Source organism: Phocoena phocoena, chromosome 12 (assembly GCF_963924675.1).
Source record: "Phocoena phocoena chromosome 12, mPhoPho1.1, whole genome shotgun sequence".
Lineage (NCBI taxonomy): Eukaryota > Metazoa > Chordata > Mammalia > Artiodactyla > Phocoenidae > Phocoena > Phocoena phocoena.
Window position 1 is genome coordinate 21,261,387 of NC_089230.1, and position 18,959 is coordinate 21,280,345.

At 41.2% G+C, this 18,959-nt stretch overlaps 1 protein-coding gene across 1 annotated transcript in view; it reads right to left on the reverse strand.

The window, feature by feature from the left end:
- Nucleotides 1-459: 459 nt before the first annotated feature.
- The window catches only part of AIG1 (androgen induced 1), a 231,187-nt gene continuing 212,687 nt past the window's right edge, over nucleotides 460-18,959 (reverse strand). Inside the window, exons 4-5 of the mRNA XM_065888712.1 lie at nucleotides 7,024-7,187; nucleotides 460-497 (exon numbers count right to left, since the gene is read on the reverse strand). Of these exons, the coding sequence (XP_065744784.1) occupies nucleotides 460-497; nucleotides 7,024-7,187 (202 nt within the window). The remainder of the gene's footprint in view (nucleotides 498-7,023; nucleotides 7,188-18,959) is intronic.

Here is an 18,959-nt window from a genome sequence, read left to right on the forward strand (position 1 = left end):
TTACATTCTTCAGCCTCCTGTAAGGACTAAATAAATACATGAATGCTATGCTCCACATCTGCTCCTTTGACTTTCACATATTTCTCAACAAGAAACACAATAGGATTCTATTCTTCCTTGATTAAATGGAATTACAATTGCAAAAATTAAAATCCAATGATCAATTTTAGTTTTAAAAATTAGAAGAAGTTAAAAAAAAAAGAAAAAAGATGTTATTATCAATAATGAATTTGGAAAGAATTCTTTAAAACACAACTGAGGGCAAGTTATTTTGGAAATATCTGTATTTTATTCTTACATATATATTTCTGCATAAAAGGTGTTCCCTCTCTCTGGGGCAGGGAGGTGAAGGCGGATTCCACTGGTTTCTTTCAGGCTTCCTCTCCTGCATTACCAATGCCCGGGGGTAATGAGTCTTCATTGGTGGCTACATCCTGCTCTTCCGTTTAGACTTAGATCTCATTCCAATTTAGGCTTCTCTTTCTCTTCTTCCATACCTAGAAATACAGGCAAAGTTCTTTATTTGGACATCAGATTAAACTAGGAGCAGGTTTACCAAAGCTGCTTTAAAAGAACTCTCATCTCTCCACACTTCTCCCCACCCACCCTGCATGCCCATCCCTTTTCTCCTGGCTAAGAAGAAAAGTCATTTACAACTTTCTCCAGAAACTTCCTCAGTGACCTCCCTCCCTACCCTTCCCCCCAAATCAGGACATAACTTCTCTGAGACACACCCAGCTCTTAAGGCCTCTGGGAGTGAGGGACGCAAGTTAGTTCTTGACTCGTTGAGTTTGCACAGAAATCCCAACCGGACTGCCTTGTAACCAGTTTCTAGCAACAGGAGGTGTGGAGCTGATGAGTTTCAAAGAGCCCTCATTTATTTTTATTTTACTCCTGTCCCTTCCCAAGGCAAGGACTCTGGATTTTCAAAAGCAAATCTTTTTTGTTTTGTTTTGTTTTTAAGGCCCATAGAGAGCTTATTAGCCACAAGAACTATTTATTTCCAGACCCACGTGTACTTAAACTCAAGTTCTCCCTCTGTTCTACCCAGGCCTGGTAGAACTATGTTTTTCTTCCTGAAAGACTCATACGTACCGGACCGGTAAGACCTTGCCTGTTGTCTGTAATGAATAGTTAGTGATATTTCATTTTCCCGGAGATGAAAATGTTTAAGTCATTCTCATAAATTAAAGTTAAATCTGGCAAATGCTCCCCACTTCTTTTTTCTTTTGCTTCTACTTAAACACCCTTCTCCTAACACCAAATTCTCAGAGCCTTTTGCTGGAATAAAAGAACCCCAGATACTGCATTGCAGGTTTTGTTGGTATTCTCTTATAAGTTGCAAATTCTCTGAAGGTAGAGCCCTTAACTGTTTTGTTCCTGATTATATCCCAAGCACCTAACACAGTGTCTGTCTGAGAGTAGGAGTTCAATTAATCTTTATGGAATAAATTAATAAACAGTGAACATAGAGAAGGCCATAGAGAACTAGTGGTAAAGCAGTAGAATGAAACATGGAGGGTCGTCACGATAGGGCTTAGAGTAGGAGAGACACCCCTGCGCCTTCCCCCAGCTCCCAGCTCCTAACACCATGTGTTTGTGTGATCAGGGTGGTAGCAGCGGAGGGCGGGTAACATTCTCAGAACAGGTGTCCTTAGACAGTCGTTTAGGTTTGGTTTTCATGACTAAGGAACTGGCAGAGATCTATAACATTTTTTCCAAAGTACTTCTCAGAAATCATGTTAAGGAAAACTTCAAATTGAAGAGTAAGGACGTCTGAAGGGAGGAGGAATAGGGTTGAGGGGGAGAAGGCAGGACATGGCTTAGTTGTTGGGTAACCAAGGCAAAGGTGGAAAAACACAACATAGATTCTGTTCAAACAGCAACACATGACTTGGGTCTCAGCTCCGTCCCATGTTCCCTCTCCTGTGGAGAAGCTAATAACTGCTTGCTTTTCTTTTCAAAGTCTCTTTTCTCCTAAGTGTTCTCCTGCAGATGGGTTGAGTTGGCAGCAATAGTGGAATCTTAAAACGTGGGGGTGGAGAACAGGGGGTGTTCATTGACCCAGACAGGGAAAATGGCTCCCCACCTACTTTAGTCTGGCAGCTTTGAGGTGGAGGGAAAAAATTAGACAGCTGTAAATAATATTTGGAAGAACCAGAGGTATAATTTCCACACCACTAGCAGAAAGAAACCTGTCACAAAGCTGAGGCAGGATGCTCTTTCAGAAACGTAGAGGAAGAGCTGATTGACCCTCAGGGAGTCGGTCACCTGTGGCTCCCCCATGCTGGGAGAGGGGCTGCAGGGCAGCGCTGGAACCCTGGAGGCCTGCGTGGGCCTGTGTGGGACATGAGCTGGATGCGAGGCTGGGGGAGAACAGAGGTGGAGGTTTCTGTCACTTGGGCCTGGCTCCAACCTCCTCTCCCTTCTGCTCTTTTACCTGCTTTCTCCGCCCTCACCGCAACCTTTCACTTTTGGACACTTGCATTTCTCCTCGTCTGAAATTTGACTTTAATAAGACTGGTCACCCCAGTCAGACACACTGGAATTAAAATAAATCTTTAGCTTAAGCACAGAATATTTCAGCAATTATAGGCTGAACTACGTCTCCCTCAAATTCATGCGTTGAAGTCCTGATGCCCAGGACCTCAGAATGTGAGAGAAGGCCAAGGGTGTGTCTGCACAACCATTTGCTAAAGATGAGGCATGTGACTCATGGGTCCAAGGGACCGTCTCGGTAGAAGCCAGGAAAGACCTGTGGGAGACCTCTCATCTGATGACGTGAACCCCACGAATTACATGGGAGAATTCTGTACCAGCAGAAACACTGCCAGCCTGGACTGAAAGAGACAGAGACAGGTTGAAATAAAGGAAGAATGAATCTGAAGGTGGCTCAGCGGCTGGCTGCTCCTTGGCCCCCGAGGGCGGCCACCCAGCGCCAAGAGTGCAGGGCCACACCCCCCTTCCTGATGAGACCTGAAGGTATGGCATTCAGCCAAAGAGGATTAGTCTCAAGCCTTAAACTTGGAATTTGTCCTGCTGGCTTTCAAACTTGGTTGAGAACTGTGACCCTTTTCTCCCTATGATTCTTTTTTTGGGAAAAGGGAATGTATGTTCTATGCCTGTTGCACCACTGGTTTTGGAAGTAGATACATTTCTGTCTGGTTTCACAGGTTCACAACTGGAGAGCAATTTTGCCTCAGGACGAATCATACCCCGGGTCTTACCCATACCTGATTTAGATGATATTTAAGATGAGATTTTGGACATAAAAGTTGATGCTGGAAATACTTAGGGGGTTGTTGGGAATGTACTTTGTATGAATGAAGGACATGAATTTTGGGGGGCAGAGGTAGAATGTTATGGGCTGAATTGTGTCTCTTCAAACATAGCCCCTCTTACCTCAGATTGTATTTGGGGATAGGGTCTTTTCCAAGTCAAAATTAGGGTGAGCCCTAATCAAGTATGGCTGATGTCTTTACAAAAAGGGGAAATTTGGAGGTAGCCTCACGTATAGGGGAGCATGCCATGTAAACATGAAGACGGTCATCTACAAACCAAGGAGAGAAGCCTGGGACAGATCCCTCCCTCACAGTCCTCAGAAGCAACCAACCCTGCCAACCCCCCCCACCCCCGATTTTGGACTTCAGGCCTCCAGAATTGTGGGACATTACATTTCTATTGTTTAAGCTATTTAGTGGTCCTTTGTTGTAGCTTCCCTAGCAAACCAATGTAACATCCACAAAGCCACCTTGAGTTACTTTCTTTTCTTTTCTTCCATTTATTTTTTAAAAAAATATTTATTTATTTTGGCTGCGTTGGGTCTTCGTTGCTGTGTGCGGGCTTTCTCTAGTTGTGGCAAGCGGGGGCTACTCTTCATTGCGGTGCGTGGGCTTCTCATTGAGGTGGCTTCTCTTGTTGCAGAGCATGAGCTCTAGGTGTGTGGGCTTCAGTAGTTGCAGCACGTGGGCTCAGTAGTTGTGGTGCGTGGGCTCTAGGGCACACAGGCTCAGTAGTTCTGGCCCGTGGGCTCTAGAGTGCAGGTTCGGTAGTTGCGGCTCACGGGCTTATTTGCTCCATGGCATGTGGGATCTTCCTGGACCAGGGCTCAAACCTGTGTCCCCTGCATTGGCAGGCGGATTCTTAACCACTGCACCACCAGGGAAGTCCGAGTTACTTTCTTTTAAAAAGAGCAAATGCTTCATTGTTAATTTAGCCTATTTTAAGGGCTTTTTGTTCATAGTTCCTCTCAGGCTGATCTGTTTTGTTATTTTATAAGCTAGATCCATGATTCTGAGTAAAATTTCTGAGCTCTCATGTGTCTGCGTTTCCAATGGTGATGTTTTACTAGAAATAACAGAGGATTGAACATCAGTCAGAAGGTGTTGACTTTGCAACCACTTATTTTGGGGGGTCACTTATTGCTGGGCCTCAGCTGCCTCTTAGTAAAAAAAAAATTGGCATAGATGGTTTCTAATCTAATTTTTGATTCTAAGATTCTGTGATAATGTGATTTTTATTTTGAAGTTGAAGCCAACATAACCAAAGGAAGGAAACTGAGCCATTAAAAATCTGTAAAGATGGATCTAAGGAAGGGGGCTCAAATGTGGTATTCCTGCTCCTTGGGGGGTTTTATTTGGGGTATGATAAATGTGCTCAGGATTGTAATACTGTACTTGATTGTAATCAGTTCCTTCTAATACACACACACACACACATGCACACACAGAAACGACTGCTTTTAATCAACAGTTTCAAACTCAACTACCTACGGAACCAAGCCACTGTGAGGGAGCAAAATGGCCTGGTGAGAACTAGGGAAAATTAAAGGGCCATCTAATGGGGGCAACTGATACTCAGTTCTAATCCATTGTTGCCAGAAGTGGATAGTGGGCTTGGTGTTGCCAGACGTTAAAATACTTGATTAGCTAAGAAATCCAGCCTTTATGTGAAATCTCCCAATTTTTAAATGTTGGTTCAGGGGGCTTCCCTGGTGGTGCAGTGGTTGAGAATCTGCCTGCTAACGCAGGGGACACGGGTTCGAGCCCTGGTCTGGGAAGATCCCACATGCCGTGGAGCAACTAGGCCCGTGAGCCGCAACTACTGAGTCTGCGCGTCTGGAGCCTCTGCTCCGCAACAAGAGAGGCCGCGATAGTGAGAGGCCCGCGCACCACGATGAAGAGTGGCCCCCGCTTGCCGCAACTAGAGAAAGCCATCGCACAGAAAGACCCAACACAGCCAAAAATAAATAAATAAATAGACTTGTGTTAAAAAAAAAAAAATGTTGGGTCAAAAACAAAAATCCTATGTAGGCCTAACAAAACTTTCTGGCAGGTAAAATTTGGAGGAGGCCATCAGTTTGCAATCACTCTCATAAACAAAAAAGATGCACTTGACACAAAACATCTGCCTCTGGGGAATTAACCAGATGGTTCCATGTAGATAAAATTAATCTCTACATCTGAAATGAGTTACAAAATGTTAGTCAACTTTAACTCACGTTATTAAGAGAATGGCACAAATTAAATTGGACAGATCATTAAAAAAAAAAACCAACAAAAACCTTAGCTTCACTATTCATTTTTAATGTCTAACTTAAACCTGCTAAAAATCAATATTCTATTAATCTAGACTGGATCTTTTCTCTCCTGGTTTTCAGGCAATCTTCTCTTAGAAGTAGTTGAACAACGGCCAACTGAACGTTGGAATCGAGCTAATCAAGGGGAAACAGGAGTCATAAGTACTTCCTGAATAACACAGATTGGACACATTAGCTTAAATTTAAATATGGCCTTTCTCCCAAGAAGCTGAGAAAAGTTTATATTTTGTTTTGAAAATATTTTTGTAAATTAACTAAATATTTTTATAAGTTATCTAATAGAGAAAGGTTACAATTCCCATTGAACATAGAAGAAAATTATTAAAAGACTAATTTCTGGTCCCCCAAGCTGTAGCCTGAATTGGTAAAAATATTTAACACTTTTTCTAATAGACCACTGCCTAAAATCAAGCCAGTTACTGAGAAAGGAAACTCTCAAATTCCTCTGGGCCATTTAACATTGGCTAACACCTTGATGCATCCAGTCCTAGAAGATCCATGCACAGAACAAGTCCAATTCAATAACATGCAATGACTGTTTTATTTGTCTAATTAGATCAACTTCCTGGCATAGTATTTGGCACAAAGTAGGATGCTCAATGTTTGTGAATCACAGATCATTTGCAGGTGATGTCTACAATGATGTGACTGTATCGGAGGCGATACCCAGAGCTCTCTAAAATCCCCAAACCATCTTGCCTTTGGATGTATTTTCATGCAGCACTCAAATCACTACATATCGGTGCTGTCGTTTTTTCCACTTTGGACAAGTTTTGTTTTGCACTGCTGGGGTAAGATTACGTGCCTTGCCAAGATGGAGGCTCTGCCATAAATAGAAACAAAAGGGAAATCAAATCATAGGTTAAGAGAGTTTTTGGAGCAATGAAGTATTACCCTTTACTGCCCGTCCCTCTTTGCCACCTTCAAGTCTTGAATGTGACAGTCCCTGCTTCATCACACTTGCCAGAGGTATTCTGTGTTGTTGAGAGTTCTGGCAGAGTGGTGGCAAGCCCTCTCGCAAGCTGCTGCGCCCACGCGAAGGATGATGGAAGAAGTGGAGATTTGGGTGATTTCTAATGAGACTGTTTGGTTACATTTAATAATTTGTCTATTTCACCCCGGGGGTCCCTTTAGCTACGGCAGTGTTTTGTTAATCAGAGTGAACTTCCTAAATTTTTTTTCTCTGCTAACACTACATTCTCCCTATAAAATTTTATAGCCATGCTTCTTTTGTCTTAGATTTGGATGTTTTACTAGCTAATATGACAAAGTGAGGAGTAAACCTTTCAGGTACCTGCCAGCAGTTATAAAAATGAAACTCTTCAGAAGTGATCCTGTGCTACAGTGGAATTCTCCATCCATCTCTGCGCACACTCTTTTAGGCAGCAATTCTTTTGTTTTATGCTCCCCCAAACAATACTTACTTCTCTGTGTATCCCAGATATAGCTGTTCAGAACTTCTCCCAGCAGGTACAAAAAGTTCATTAAGATGGTTGTAGACCCAAAGAAGAAGATTCTGGCTCCTGGGCCAATGTGTTCCAGGAAAGGGTATACCCACATCCCCGTTACATGATGCACCCAACACACCCTGCAGTGGAATCCGAAAGGAGACAGAGACGGGAGTTACTCTCATGTCAGATTTTAAAGCTGCTGATATAACAAATACAGACCCCCTGCTACAAACATCCTTCGGCAATGCCTGTCGCCATCTGCTTCTGATACTCCGCAACATCCCAAGTGTCTGTCAGCTGATAAATGGATGAGCAGAATGTCGTATACACATACAATGGAATAATATTCAGCCATAAAGAGGAACGAAATTTTGATACATGCTACAACATGGATGAACCTTGAAAACTTAATGCTAAGTGAAATAAGCCAGACACAGAAGGACAAATATTATATGACTCTAGTTATATAAGATACTAGAATACCTAGAATACTTCATAGAGATGAAATGTATAATAGAGGTTACCAGGGCCTGGGGGGAGTGGGGAATAGGGAATGATTGTATATGGTACAGAGCTTAAGTTGGGGATAATGATAATATTTTGGGTATAGATAGTGATGATGTGTATATAACAACGTGAATGGATTCAATGACACTCAATTGTACCCTTATAAATGCTTAAAGTGATAAATATTATGTTGTGCTATGCATATTTTACGACAATAAAACATTTCCATGGGGTGGAAATTAGGAAAAAAATATCTAAAATTTTCCTTGGTGGAGGGAGTCAATAATGAAAGAAAGATTGAGAAACACTGCTGTAGAGGGGTGAGGCACTCATTAAGCCCATCCAGGTCACCTTGACTAATTGTCCAAACGAAAAGATTTTTACCAGAAGAGGAAGCCAAGCTAGTCACAGTTAAAAACAAAAACCAAAAAAACTGAAGCATTTGTGAGAATCAACAGAAGTTAAGTTGAACTACCCTAAAGGATTCTGATGCATCATATTTTGTTTGTCCGTATGTTACAGGCAGTTTTATTTTCCTAATCTTGTCCTAATCTTGTCTTGTAAGGAGGTGTTGTGCACCCATCAAAGGGCTTATTAATTTCTATGGAGATAATATGCAATATACCCAAAATGTAATATCACAGAGCTGTAAATGATTTTGCAAACCAACGTATAAAATTATAATCTGACTCACTGTACACTGTTTCCTCAGTTAGGCAAATTAGGAGTAGTTCTAATTATGAATGCTAGTTATATTTTTACACTTGTTCCTGGCTTTTTACTTTTGTTCTACTTGAACGAAACTTTCCTTTGCAGCTTTTGGTAACGTCTCTGATGCCAGGCTGCTATTCCTCAGAAGTTGTTTGAAATGCACTTTTGGTCTGTATGGAATCATCTTATAATACTGAATAGATATAACAACCATAGCCACATCCCATCTATCTGTAGAGGACTCCTAAATTCATATCTCCAACCTTGGCCTAGCCTGATCTCCAACCTTGGCCTAGCCTGATCTCCAGAGTTCCATACTCAATTGTCCACTGCACATCTCCCCTTGGAGGATGCATCTCCAAGCTAACGTTTCCATGATGTACTCACCATTCCTGCATCCTAATTCCTGCATATCTGCCCCCTCCCTCTGTCATCCAAAAGTAAACCTATGTCTCCCACATCCTTCCCTTCTCAAATCAATGACTACTACCTTACTCCAGCAATTGCTTGGGCCAGGAAATATAGGGTCATTTTTGACATTTTTTCTCAAAATCCACATCCAATCAATCCATCCTTAGATCCTATTGGCTCTACTTTCCAAATACACTCCAAATATCTACTTCTCACCATTGCCACCACTGCCATCTGGGCTCAAACCATCATCACCTCTCACCGGCACCACTGCAATCTCTTCTTGACTCAGTTTTCTCCTTGCTGCAGTTTACGTTATAGCCCATTCTCATTGGAGCATCCAGGCTGATCTGAATTAAAGTCAGGTCTTGCCACTACTTTGCTCAAAGTAGCTTTTCTCTCTCAACTGAGTATAAGCAAGAGTCCCTAGATGGTTCTTCAAGGCCCTGCCTAAGCAGGCTGGGCACTTTTCTGACTTTTCTCCTACTAATCTCCCCGTCACTCACTCCACTCCAGCCACAGTGACTTCCTGCTCTTCCTTGAGCACACAGAACATGCTGTATTTGTTCCTGTGCCCAGAACATTACTGCTTACTCCCATCTCCCCCAGTTTTCCCAGGGCTCCCTTGTGTCTTTTAGGTCTTCCTCTATGTCCTTGGTCAGCAAACCTTTTCTGTAAAGGACCAGATAGTAAATATTCTCAGTTTTGCAGGCCTTACTGTCTCTGTCACAACTCTCAGCTCTGCCACTGCAGTGTAAAAGCAGCTGTAGACTGTATGTAAACAAATGATATGGTCATGTTCCAATAAAACTTTATTTATAGACATTGAAATTTGAATTTCATGTAATTTTCACATGTCTTGAAATATTCATATTATTTTGATTTTTTCCAATCGTTAAATAATGTAAAACCCATTCTTAGCTGGGTCATAAAAGAACAAAATAAAAACAGCCGGTGGGTGGGCTGGATATGGCCCACTGGCTGTAGTTTGCTGCTCCCTAATTTAAGTAGTTCTTTGTATAATGGCCAACAGGCACATGAAGAGGTGCTCAACATCACTAATCATCAGGGAAATGCAAGTCAAAACCACAATGAGATATCATCTCATACTTGTCAGAATGGCTATCCTCAAAAAGACAAGAAATAATAAGTGTTGGTGAAGATGTAACGAAAAGGGAACTGTAATATACGTTGGTGGGAATGTAAGTTGGTGCAGCCACTATGGAAAACAGTATGGCAGTTCCACAAGAAATTAAAAATAGAACTACAATATGATCCAGCAATTCCACTCCTGGGATTATACCTGAAAAAAATGAAAACACTAATTCATAAAGATATATTCACTCCAGTGTCCATAGTGGCATTATTTGCAGTAGCCAAGATATGAAAACTATCTTAAGTGTTCATCAACAGATGAATGGACAAAGATGTGGTATAGATACACAATGAAAAATTACTCAGCCATAAAAAAATGAAATTTTGCCATTGCAACAACATGGGTGGATCTGGAGAGAATTATGCTTAGTGAAATAAATTAGAGAAAGACAAATACTGCATGTTATCACTTATATGTGAAATCTAAAAAATACAACAAATGAGTTAATATAATAAAACAGAAACAGACTCACAGATACAGAGAATAAACTAGTGGTTACCAGAAGGGAGAAGTGTGAGGGGAGGGGCAAGATAGGTGAAGGGGATTAAGAGGTACAAACTACTAGGTACAAAATAAGCTACAAGGATGTAATGTACAACACAGGGAATATAGCCACTATTTTATAATGATTTTATATGGAGAATAATCTATAAAAATATCAAATCACTATGTTGTACATCTGAAACTAATATGATATTGTAAGTCAACTGTACTTCAATTTAAAAAAGTAGTTCTTTTTATTTCACAAAGGACCTTCATGCACATTATCTTATTTAGTCTTCTCAGCAATCCCAGATATAGCATGTCATCCTCATTCTACTGAGGTAAAAATCAGAGTTTATAGAGTATAGTCAGAATATGTCAGAACTGACAATGGAAATGTAAAATTCTCAGGTTAGGGAAGTGGATAGCTATTCTGAGTACGTAATCCCCCTTAACTTATTCAAGCACCCTATGAAGTACGATTATCCCCATTTCACAGATAAAGAAACTGAGACTAGATTAAAGAACTTGTCTTTAAAAATGGCAAAGCTGGGAAAGGAACGCACACCTGATTTCTTTTCTCCTGCATGGACTTGCTTCTTTATATGAGGCATTTAATATTGTCTCCAAAAACAAAGAGCAGCTTTTCTTTTCTTTTCTTTTCTAAGTTGTTTGACTAAGTCATCATACCATCTCAGATATAGAAGTCCTGTTATGTGGGGTTTCACCTGGATTGGTGTGAGTGATGCACCCACTTGTCTTAACAGGTTGTGTGCTTTCACAATGTGTTTGCTTGATATCATCAGGGCTCAATTTTCTGCACAAAAATGACTCACGGCCTTGCTCGTCTATTTGTGGACAGTTCTCAGTTCTTGGTTGACTTTCAACTTCTATCTCATTCTAAGACCTTCTCATCTTAGTGCCCAAACAGCTTATGCTTAAGGTAATGATGTCAATTTAAATTTTAGTCTAAAAAAATTGATAACCATAGTGTGTGTGCACGTGCATACATATATATGCATATGCTATAGTACTATGAGACTTCTGGGGTTGACTGTTTTATTAAGTGTACCTCCAATTTCATTCACTTGATGTGCAATTAAGAATGAAATTTATTGGCCTTCCCTGGTGGCGCAGTGGTTGAGAGTCCGCCTGCCGATGCAGGGGACGCGGGTTCGTGCCCCGGTCTGGAAGGATCCCACGTGCCGCGGAGCAGCTGGGCCCGTGAGCCATGGCCGCTGGGCCTGCGCGTCCGGAGCCTGTGCTCCGCAACGGGAGAGGCCACAGCAGTGAGAGGGCCACGTACCGCAAAAAAAAAAAAAAAAAAAGAATGAAATTTATTAATGCCTCCTGTCTGAGTTGTGCTGCATGCTAGGGATACAGAAGCAAATGAGGCAAGGGTGATTCTTGTTCTCACGCAGTACAGTCTAACGAGGAATACAGATATGCACAGAGAAAACACAAGTGTAGTAAGAATTAGGGTAAGTGTAGGCGTGTCATGGAGGCACAGGGCTCATTCTCTGCTTTTTTGTGAACCTTACACTTACCATTAGGCTTTCTTTCTCTTGCGTATTCACCTTCCTTTCAAACCAGTTTTTTCACAGCTGATGAATATGCTCAAATGCTTTTCATTCAAACACAATCAAAAAGTTTCCATCAACTTCACAAATACTGCTCTATATGTCTCCTTCTCTTCAAAGACAAACTTCTCCAGTGAGTCTACACTCACTGATTCCTGGTCTGTACTCTGCACTCCTCCTCCAACAGCCTGGCTTCTTTTCTTATGCTTCACCAAAACATACTGGCTCTTCGACCTCAGTTTCTCCTGTTTTCTTCCTACCTTGTTGGCTACTCTCCTTGGTTTCCTTTCTAAGTTCACCCTTTACTCCAGCCATTAAACGTTGAAGTTCCTTAAGGACTGGCTTTTAAACAGTCTTCTCATATTATATCTTCTGGGTTGATGAGTTCTTCCATGTTCAAGGCTGCATGTCTACCACCTATACAGATATTCCACAGATCTATGTTCTAATCCAGATTTCTCCTCTGTTCCAGAACAGTTGATCAGATAGTCCTCAGAAGATCTCATTTTACACATCTTAATGGTACCTCAAACTCCATACAGCTACAGCCAAAGTCATGCTTTTTTCCAACAAGCTTGGTCCTCCTCTGGTATTCCATTTCGTTCAATGGTACTATCATTCATTCAGTTTTGTAACTCAAGCCTGGGGTTCATCTTTGCTGTGTCCATCTCTTTCACCACATATATATTCAGTCCATTACTTTGTCTTGTTAAGGTCATCTCACACATCTCTCTAATAAGTCAGTTTTTCCCATCTCCATGAACAACATCTTAATTTGTGTTGTGATCACCTCTGTCTAGAGTAGCGTAATAGTTTCTAGTTTGTCTCTACATTTACTTTTGCCTCCTTCCAGTTCATTCTCATAACCACCAGCGTGAGTGTTTCAAACTAGAAACCTGACACATTATATGCCAGCTTCAAACATGTTATTGGCCTTCCATTGCTCTTTTTCAAAGACCCTTTTTTTTTTTTTTTTTTTTTTGCGTTACGCGGGCCTCTCACTGTTGTGGCCTCTCCCGTTGCGGAGCACAGGCTCCGGATGTGCAGGCTCAGCGGCCATGGCTCACGGGCCCAGCCGCTCCACGGCATGTGGGATCTTCCCAGACTGGGGCACGAACCCGCATCCCCTGCATCGGCAGGCGGACTCTCAACCACTGCGCCACCAGGGAAGCCCTCTTTTATTTTTTGAGCTCTTCTTTTATTAGTACTTAAATTTGAATGATATCTTCATTTGCATAATGGTTCTCCCCTTCTAGCATATCTAAGTTCTGTGAGGTGAGGGACTGAGTCTATTTCTACATATCATTGTATCCTCAGTGCTTACCACAATGCCTGTTACATAGCAGGAGAAGGAATAAATGAATAACGTAGCATTTAAGCTGTGATGGGAAGGATGAGTAACAGTTAGTTGAACAAAGATGGGAGGCAAGAACTTTCTAGTCAAATGGAACAGTATGTCCAAAGACATGAAAGCAAGGGTGAATTCCCAGATGTTCAAGAGGAAACCATTCTTACTGAAATCAAGGGAGAGGGCATGAGGTGCAGGCAGGTGCCAAACTGTGGGTGGCTTTTTAAGCCATGGTAAGAATTATAGACTCTGTCCTAGTGTGGACAACAGGAAGTCTTTGAAGGGTATTAAATAAATATGAAACAGATCAGATTGACCTGGAAAACAATTGTATCAGAAACGGTGGTGGCCAGGTCTAGAATGGTAGCATTGGGAATGAAAATTAGTTGGTAGATGTAGAGCTATTTAGACCAGTGTCCATCAAAAACTCTAGGTCACAAGCAGTTGCATGCTCCATGTGGTCAGGAGAGCTGGTATCTTTAGGATGTTTGCAGGCTTGTTAGTTGGTGGCTTAAATTCAACCATGGTGGGAGTATTTATACCCAAAACTGCCAAATGCTACATATCTGGCTCTCCTTGCCTCGCCTCCAGAAGAGCTGGTTGTTAAACACTTGCCAGTAACCCACTGGTTACTAGCATTTTAAAAAGCAACAACAGAAGAAAACATAATAGAAAATATCAGAAAGCCTTGCATATAACGATGATAATTTTTTTTTTCAGAACTTCAGTTTCACTTTGTGTGTGTGTGTGTGTGTGTGTGTGTGTGTGTGTGTGCGTGCACATGCTGGTTGGGTCATGATGCAAAGGATGTTTCATTTATTTACAGTAAAATTAGTTTGAAAGGCACTGATTTAGGAAATGGAATTAAGAGAACTTGGTGATTGATTGGATTTAGGCAATGAGGGAACTGAGATGAGTTAAGGATTAATCATAGATTCCTGGCTTGATTAACTGGGTGGAGAGTGTTGCCATTTCCTGAGATAGGGAATGCTGTCAGAGAGCTGATTTGAGGGGATGATGAATTCAGTTTGGACACGTTGAGTTTGAGGCATCTGTAAGATATCCAAGTGGAGATATCTTGAAGGCAGTTACATGGGTTTGGACTGTAGAGAAAGGACTGATGTGGCAATACAGATATTGGGTTCGCCGGCAAAAAGATGGTGGTTGAGGCCATCAGAACAGATTAAGGTAGAGTACACAGTATGAAGGAAGTATGTCCATAAGAGAGCCCTGAAAACGATCAAGATTTAAGGGGTAGTTCGAGGAGGATGAGGTTAAAAAGAAGCTGAAAAAGATGGGCTAGAAACATGGAAGAAAGACAGAAGTGTAGTGTCTTGAAGCCAATGGACAAGTGGTTCCAGGGTAGAGTAGGCATCTATTATCACAGTATCTTTGAGAATTGAGAATAATTAGAAAACTGACCTCCCACCTACAAAGTGGAAGCAAGAAAAATTTCAGATTCCAAGTGGTATGTGTATCACTGAAATCTACTTTGTTTGACTAGGTATAAATGATAAATATTTTTTACAGATCTTTTCCTGTAATTGATATCTAGTCTCATAGCGTTGTGGTCAGAAAAGATACTTGATACGATTTCAATTTTCTTAAATCTACCAAGGCTTGATTTGTGACCCAAGATATGATCCATCCTGGAGAATGTTCCATGAGCACTTGAGAAAAGTGTGTATTCTGTTGTTTTTGGATGGAATGTCCTATAAATATCAATTAAGTCCATCTTGTTTAATATATCATTTAAAGCTTGTGTTTCCTTATTTATTTTCATTTTGGATGATCTGTCCATTGGTGAAAGTGGGGTGTTAAAGTCCCCTACTATTATTGTGTTCCTGTCGATTTCCCCTTTTATGGCTGTTAGTATTTGTCTTATGTACTGAGGTGCTCCTATGTTGGGTGCATAAATATTTACAATTGTTATATCTTCTTGGATCGATCCCTTGATCATTATGTAGTGTCCTTCTCTGTCTCTTGTAATAGTCTTTATTTTAAAGTCTATTTTGTCTGATATGAGATAAATAGTAAGTAAAGAAAAATTGCCCTTGTCAAGCTCAGTAGCTCTTTCTGTCCCATGGCCAAATTTCATCCTATCATATAGACCTTGAATTGCGGTGGTCACTGGAGCCCTTGAGGAGTTGTAGTAAGGGAGAAATATCACCCTTCCCTTTTTTGGCTCTGTCGCCCTTGTTCATCCTAGATAGACACATGTACCTATCTTACCTCAGATAATCTTTCAGTTCTTAAGATTAGTTTATTTGAAAGAGGATTGAAAAACTGATTTTATTATTCACATTTAGATAAGAAGCTAGGCTATCTGACAGCTGGGCTATTAGCGCAAAAGACACAGGACACAGACTCATATGCAGTAGCAGCTAATAGCTAACGACATTGAATTCATAGTGACAGGCACGGTGCTCAGTGTTTTACAAGAGCAAATCTTTGGGGAAGGGATTATATTAGTACCATTTTACAGATGAAGACACCAAGGCTCTGAGAGGGTCAATAAGTGGAGAAGCGGAGATACCCACCTGAGTGGTTTCGCTCTTAGCCTGTATGCCAGGCTCCCCTCGTGCTCTGAAGACTAGGATACAGTGGATGGGAACAGCTGTTAATGTGCTCGGAACCAAAAGTATGATCCAACTTTGAAATCTCTGTTTAAATTTTTTTCTTTTTTTCCCCACGGAATATAAAAGCAACTCGTGCTCAGTGTAGAAAATGTGTGAGATGTAGAAATTTTACAAGATGTAAGATAAATCAGTTTTGGTGACGTTTTAACACAAGACTGAGTCTCTTATAAAACTCAGAAATCGAATTTTACAATGTCTCCCAAGGGGAGAAAGGCGACTGCAGGGATAAAATGATTAAACACTTCCTTCAGAGAAAGCTCTGACTTACCTCTTAAGAAACAGTCACATCATACGTGCAGTTAGCCTACTGGAATTTACGATTCTGCTTGGCAGGCAATGAGCCTGTGCCCCAAGGTGGGGTTACACAAAGGACGTGCATCAGCTTCTTGCCCAGTGGATTCTGTGTGTCTCACATGGTACCTCCCACCTGATGCTTCTGAAGGACTTTTCAAGGGTACTTTGGACCTTTGGCTCAAATGCTGACTTTAGACCTAGCCCTCTCTTTAGATCTAACTGTCTCATTTTAGGACCAATCTAAAGGCCCCTTGGACATCTCCTGAATATTGATTGCATGGAGACTGGTTCTTTCTACATTTCTGAGAATCTAGAATCCTGAAGTGTTCTGGAGTTCATGTACTCACCAATTTACTCAACAAACACTTCTTGAGTCCCCACTGTGTGCCAGGTGGGAGCAAGCAGCAGTCGGGGTGCAAAGGTGTGCCCTTGAGGAGGAGTGCCAAGTTTCCCACTGAAAAGGCTGTAGGTCCCAGGGAATATGACAAAGGACATTTGTCTAGAAGAGAACAGGGCTCTGAAAACGGGGCTCAAAAAATTCTCCTTGGTGGTGTGTATGGTGGTGCTAGAGAATTAAAGTGTTAATTCACAGGCAAATACCAGATGGAGGCATCCCATCTGAAGCAGTGCTGAAACATCCTCTAGCTCAGTTACAGACATAATTTTAGAAGCTACAATTATATAATTCTTCATTTACTGCAGGTTTAATAGAGTATTCTTCAAGACAGTCTTTTAAGGTAAAATCATAATTTAAGATTCATCAAAGTCTTTTCAATGTTCTCCTTAGAGCTAGCCCAAATTTAGAGAACCTGGGATGTATCTATACATGGAGCAAGGTTTATGGGTGCAGACACATGGGGCCCTGTGCTCAGAAGGGCCTCACAGTTGGCTTAATGCTCTGCTGTCAGCATCTTGAAATTCATAACAATTTTTGAACAAGGGGCTCCACACTTTTGTTTTGCTCTGGACCCCACAAATTATGTAGCGGGTCCTGTTCATGTAGTTGTGCCATTTATACTTCAGATCAACTTCCAGATCGTCCACGTGGTAGTCCGGTCACCTTGGGTATTATTGAACTTCTTGAGCCTCGGTCTCCCCTTTGGTAAAGGATGTAAACAGTACTGCTTCCCTCAGAGGTGTAGTCGTTAGACAGTGTGACGTTCTTAGCACAGTCAACTTAGGTTAGACAAAAAAGCAAGCAAACCAAATAAATGAGTAAGCTTTCCAATGCTTCTCTTTATGCAGAAATATAGAATATTTTCCCCAACTTCTCATTCACAAAGATGTTTTCAAGGTTACTAGTCCCTCCACCCATCCCTGGGGATGCAGGCAAATTGTGTGTGCCTCCCAGAATGAATTCCTGTAATGAGGTAATGAGGGGATGTGTTTTCTTCCTGATTCTAAATCACAAATATCAGAGTAATTTATCCACAAAGGCAGGCCAGTAAGCTACCTCAGAATATTTTCCCACAGCAAATGTCCGGGCACACGTCTAAACTGGTTTCAAATGATTGACCTCCTTTGGGTCCCACTTTCTACAGCCTACCTGGTCTTATGGTGATGTTGCCCTGGAGAGAATTCAATTCAAATTTCCCTTAATAAAATTCATGACTGGTTTTGCTTATTAATTTTAATCATTTGGACGGACCTTCTCAAAGCATACAGGTACCAAACATCAAGTTGACACATTTCTGAACACCATAGGGAACATGTGTTCTTTCTGGAGGGAGGTGGGAAGTGTGGTCAGCAAGGGATTGTTATGGCCCAAGCAATCATCAGAATTGGCTGCAGGAATGAGAAAGCCATGCGTTTAAACTACTACCTCTGGAAAAAGAGGAGGAAGAACACGCTATACCCATAACTGAAAAATCATAATTTTCCATATTTGGCCAAAATGATCTCTAGTGTCTCTCTAGCACATGTCATGCACCTCCCTCTCCTAGATTCTTATTTTAGGATTACAAACAATGTTTGGGTTATCCCTGCCATGATTACATCTTCTTTGATCCAAGCTCTCTCTAATTGCCGACCTTCTTTAATAAACAGCAACATTTCCAGACATTTCCTGAGCTCCTGCTTTGTGCCAGTGCCCTGTGTCAAGTTATAGTGAGGCCATCTCTGCATTATTTGTCACATTTGTCCTCTGTGTGCTGCTTCTACAACTGCTAAATGTTTCTTTTATTTCTTTTCATTCAACAAATACATACCAGGGCCTGGATGTGTCAGACATGAATATAGCAGTATGTGAAGTAGATGTGGTCCCTGCCCTTGAGACAGGGTCCCAAGTCTAACAGTAACACAGACATTAGATGACACCTTAGTATTATGTGCGAGGGAGGAGTAATAGAGTCAATTACTATTTTTAAGTTGAGTTGTAGTGTTCATTTTTCAACTTCATTTTAATTTTTGTCCAAATTAAACCATCAAAAGTTCTATAAAGCTGAAGTTAAAAAAGCAGAAACTCTCTGCCCTATCCAACTGCAGCCCTTAGTCTCCTTCCCATGCCCCATCCTGTTCTCCAGAGGAAGCCACATTTCAACAATTTCAGCTGTTTCGTTTATCTTTAGTCCCATGTTTCTTAAACATACCCATATATTGCTGTTTCTTGACTTATCAATTTTAGATATTATCTTCTGACTTGCTAAGATGAAAGATATGGGTTCTGCTCTGTTACAACCTCTTTTCTCTTTTTTTCCAATTTTTGCCCACCAAATACATTTGTAACATATTTTGGGAAGCTGAATACGTTTTCAATATATTTTTCCTTATGCTTTGGTGTT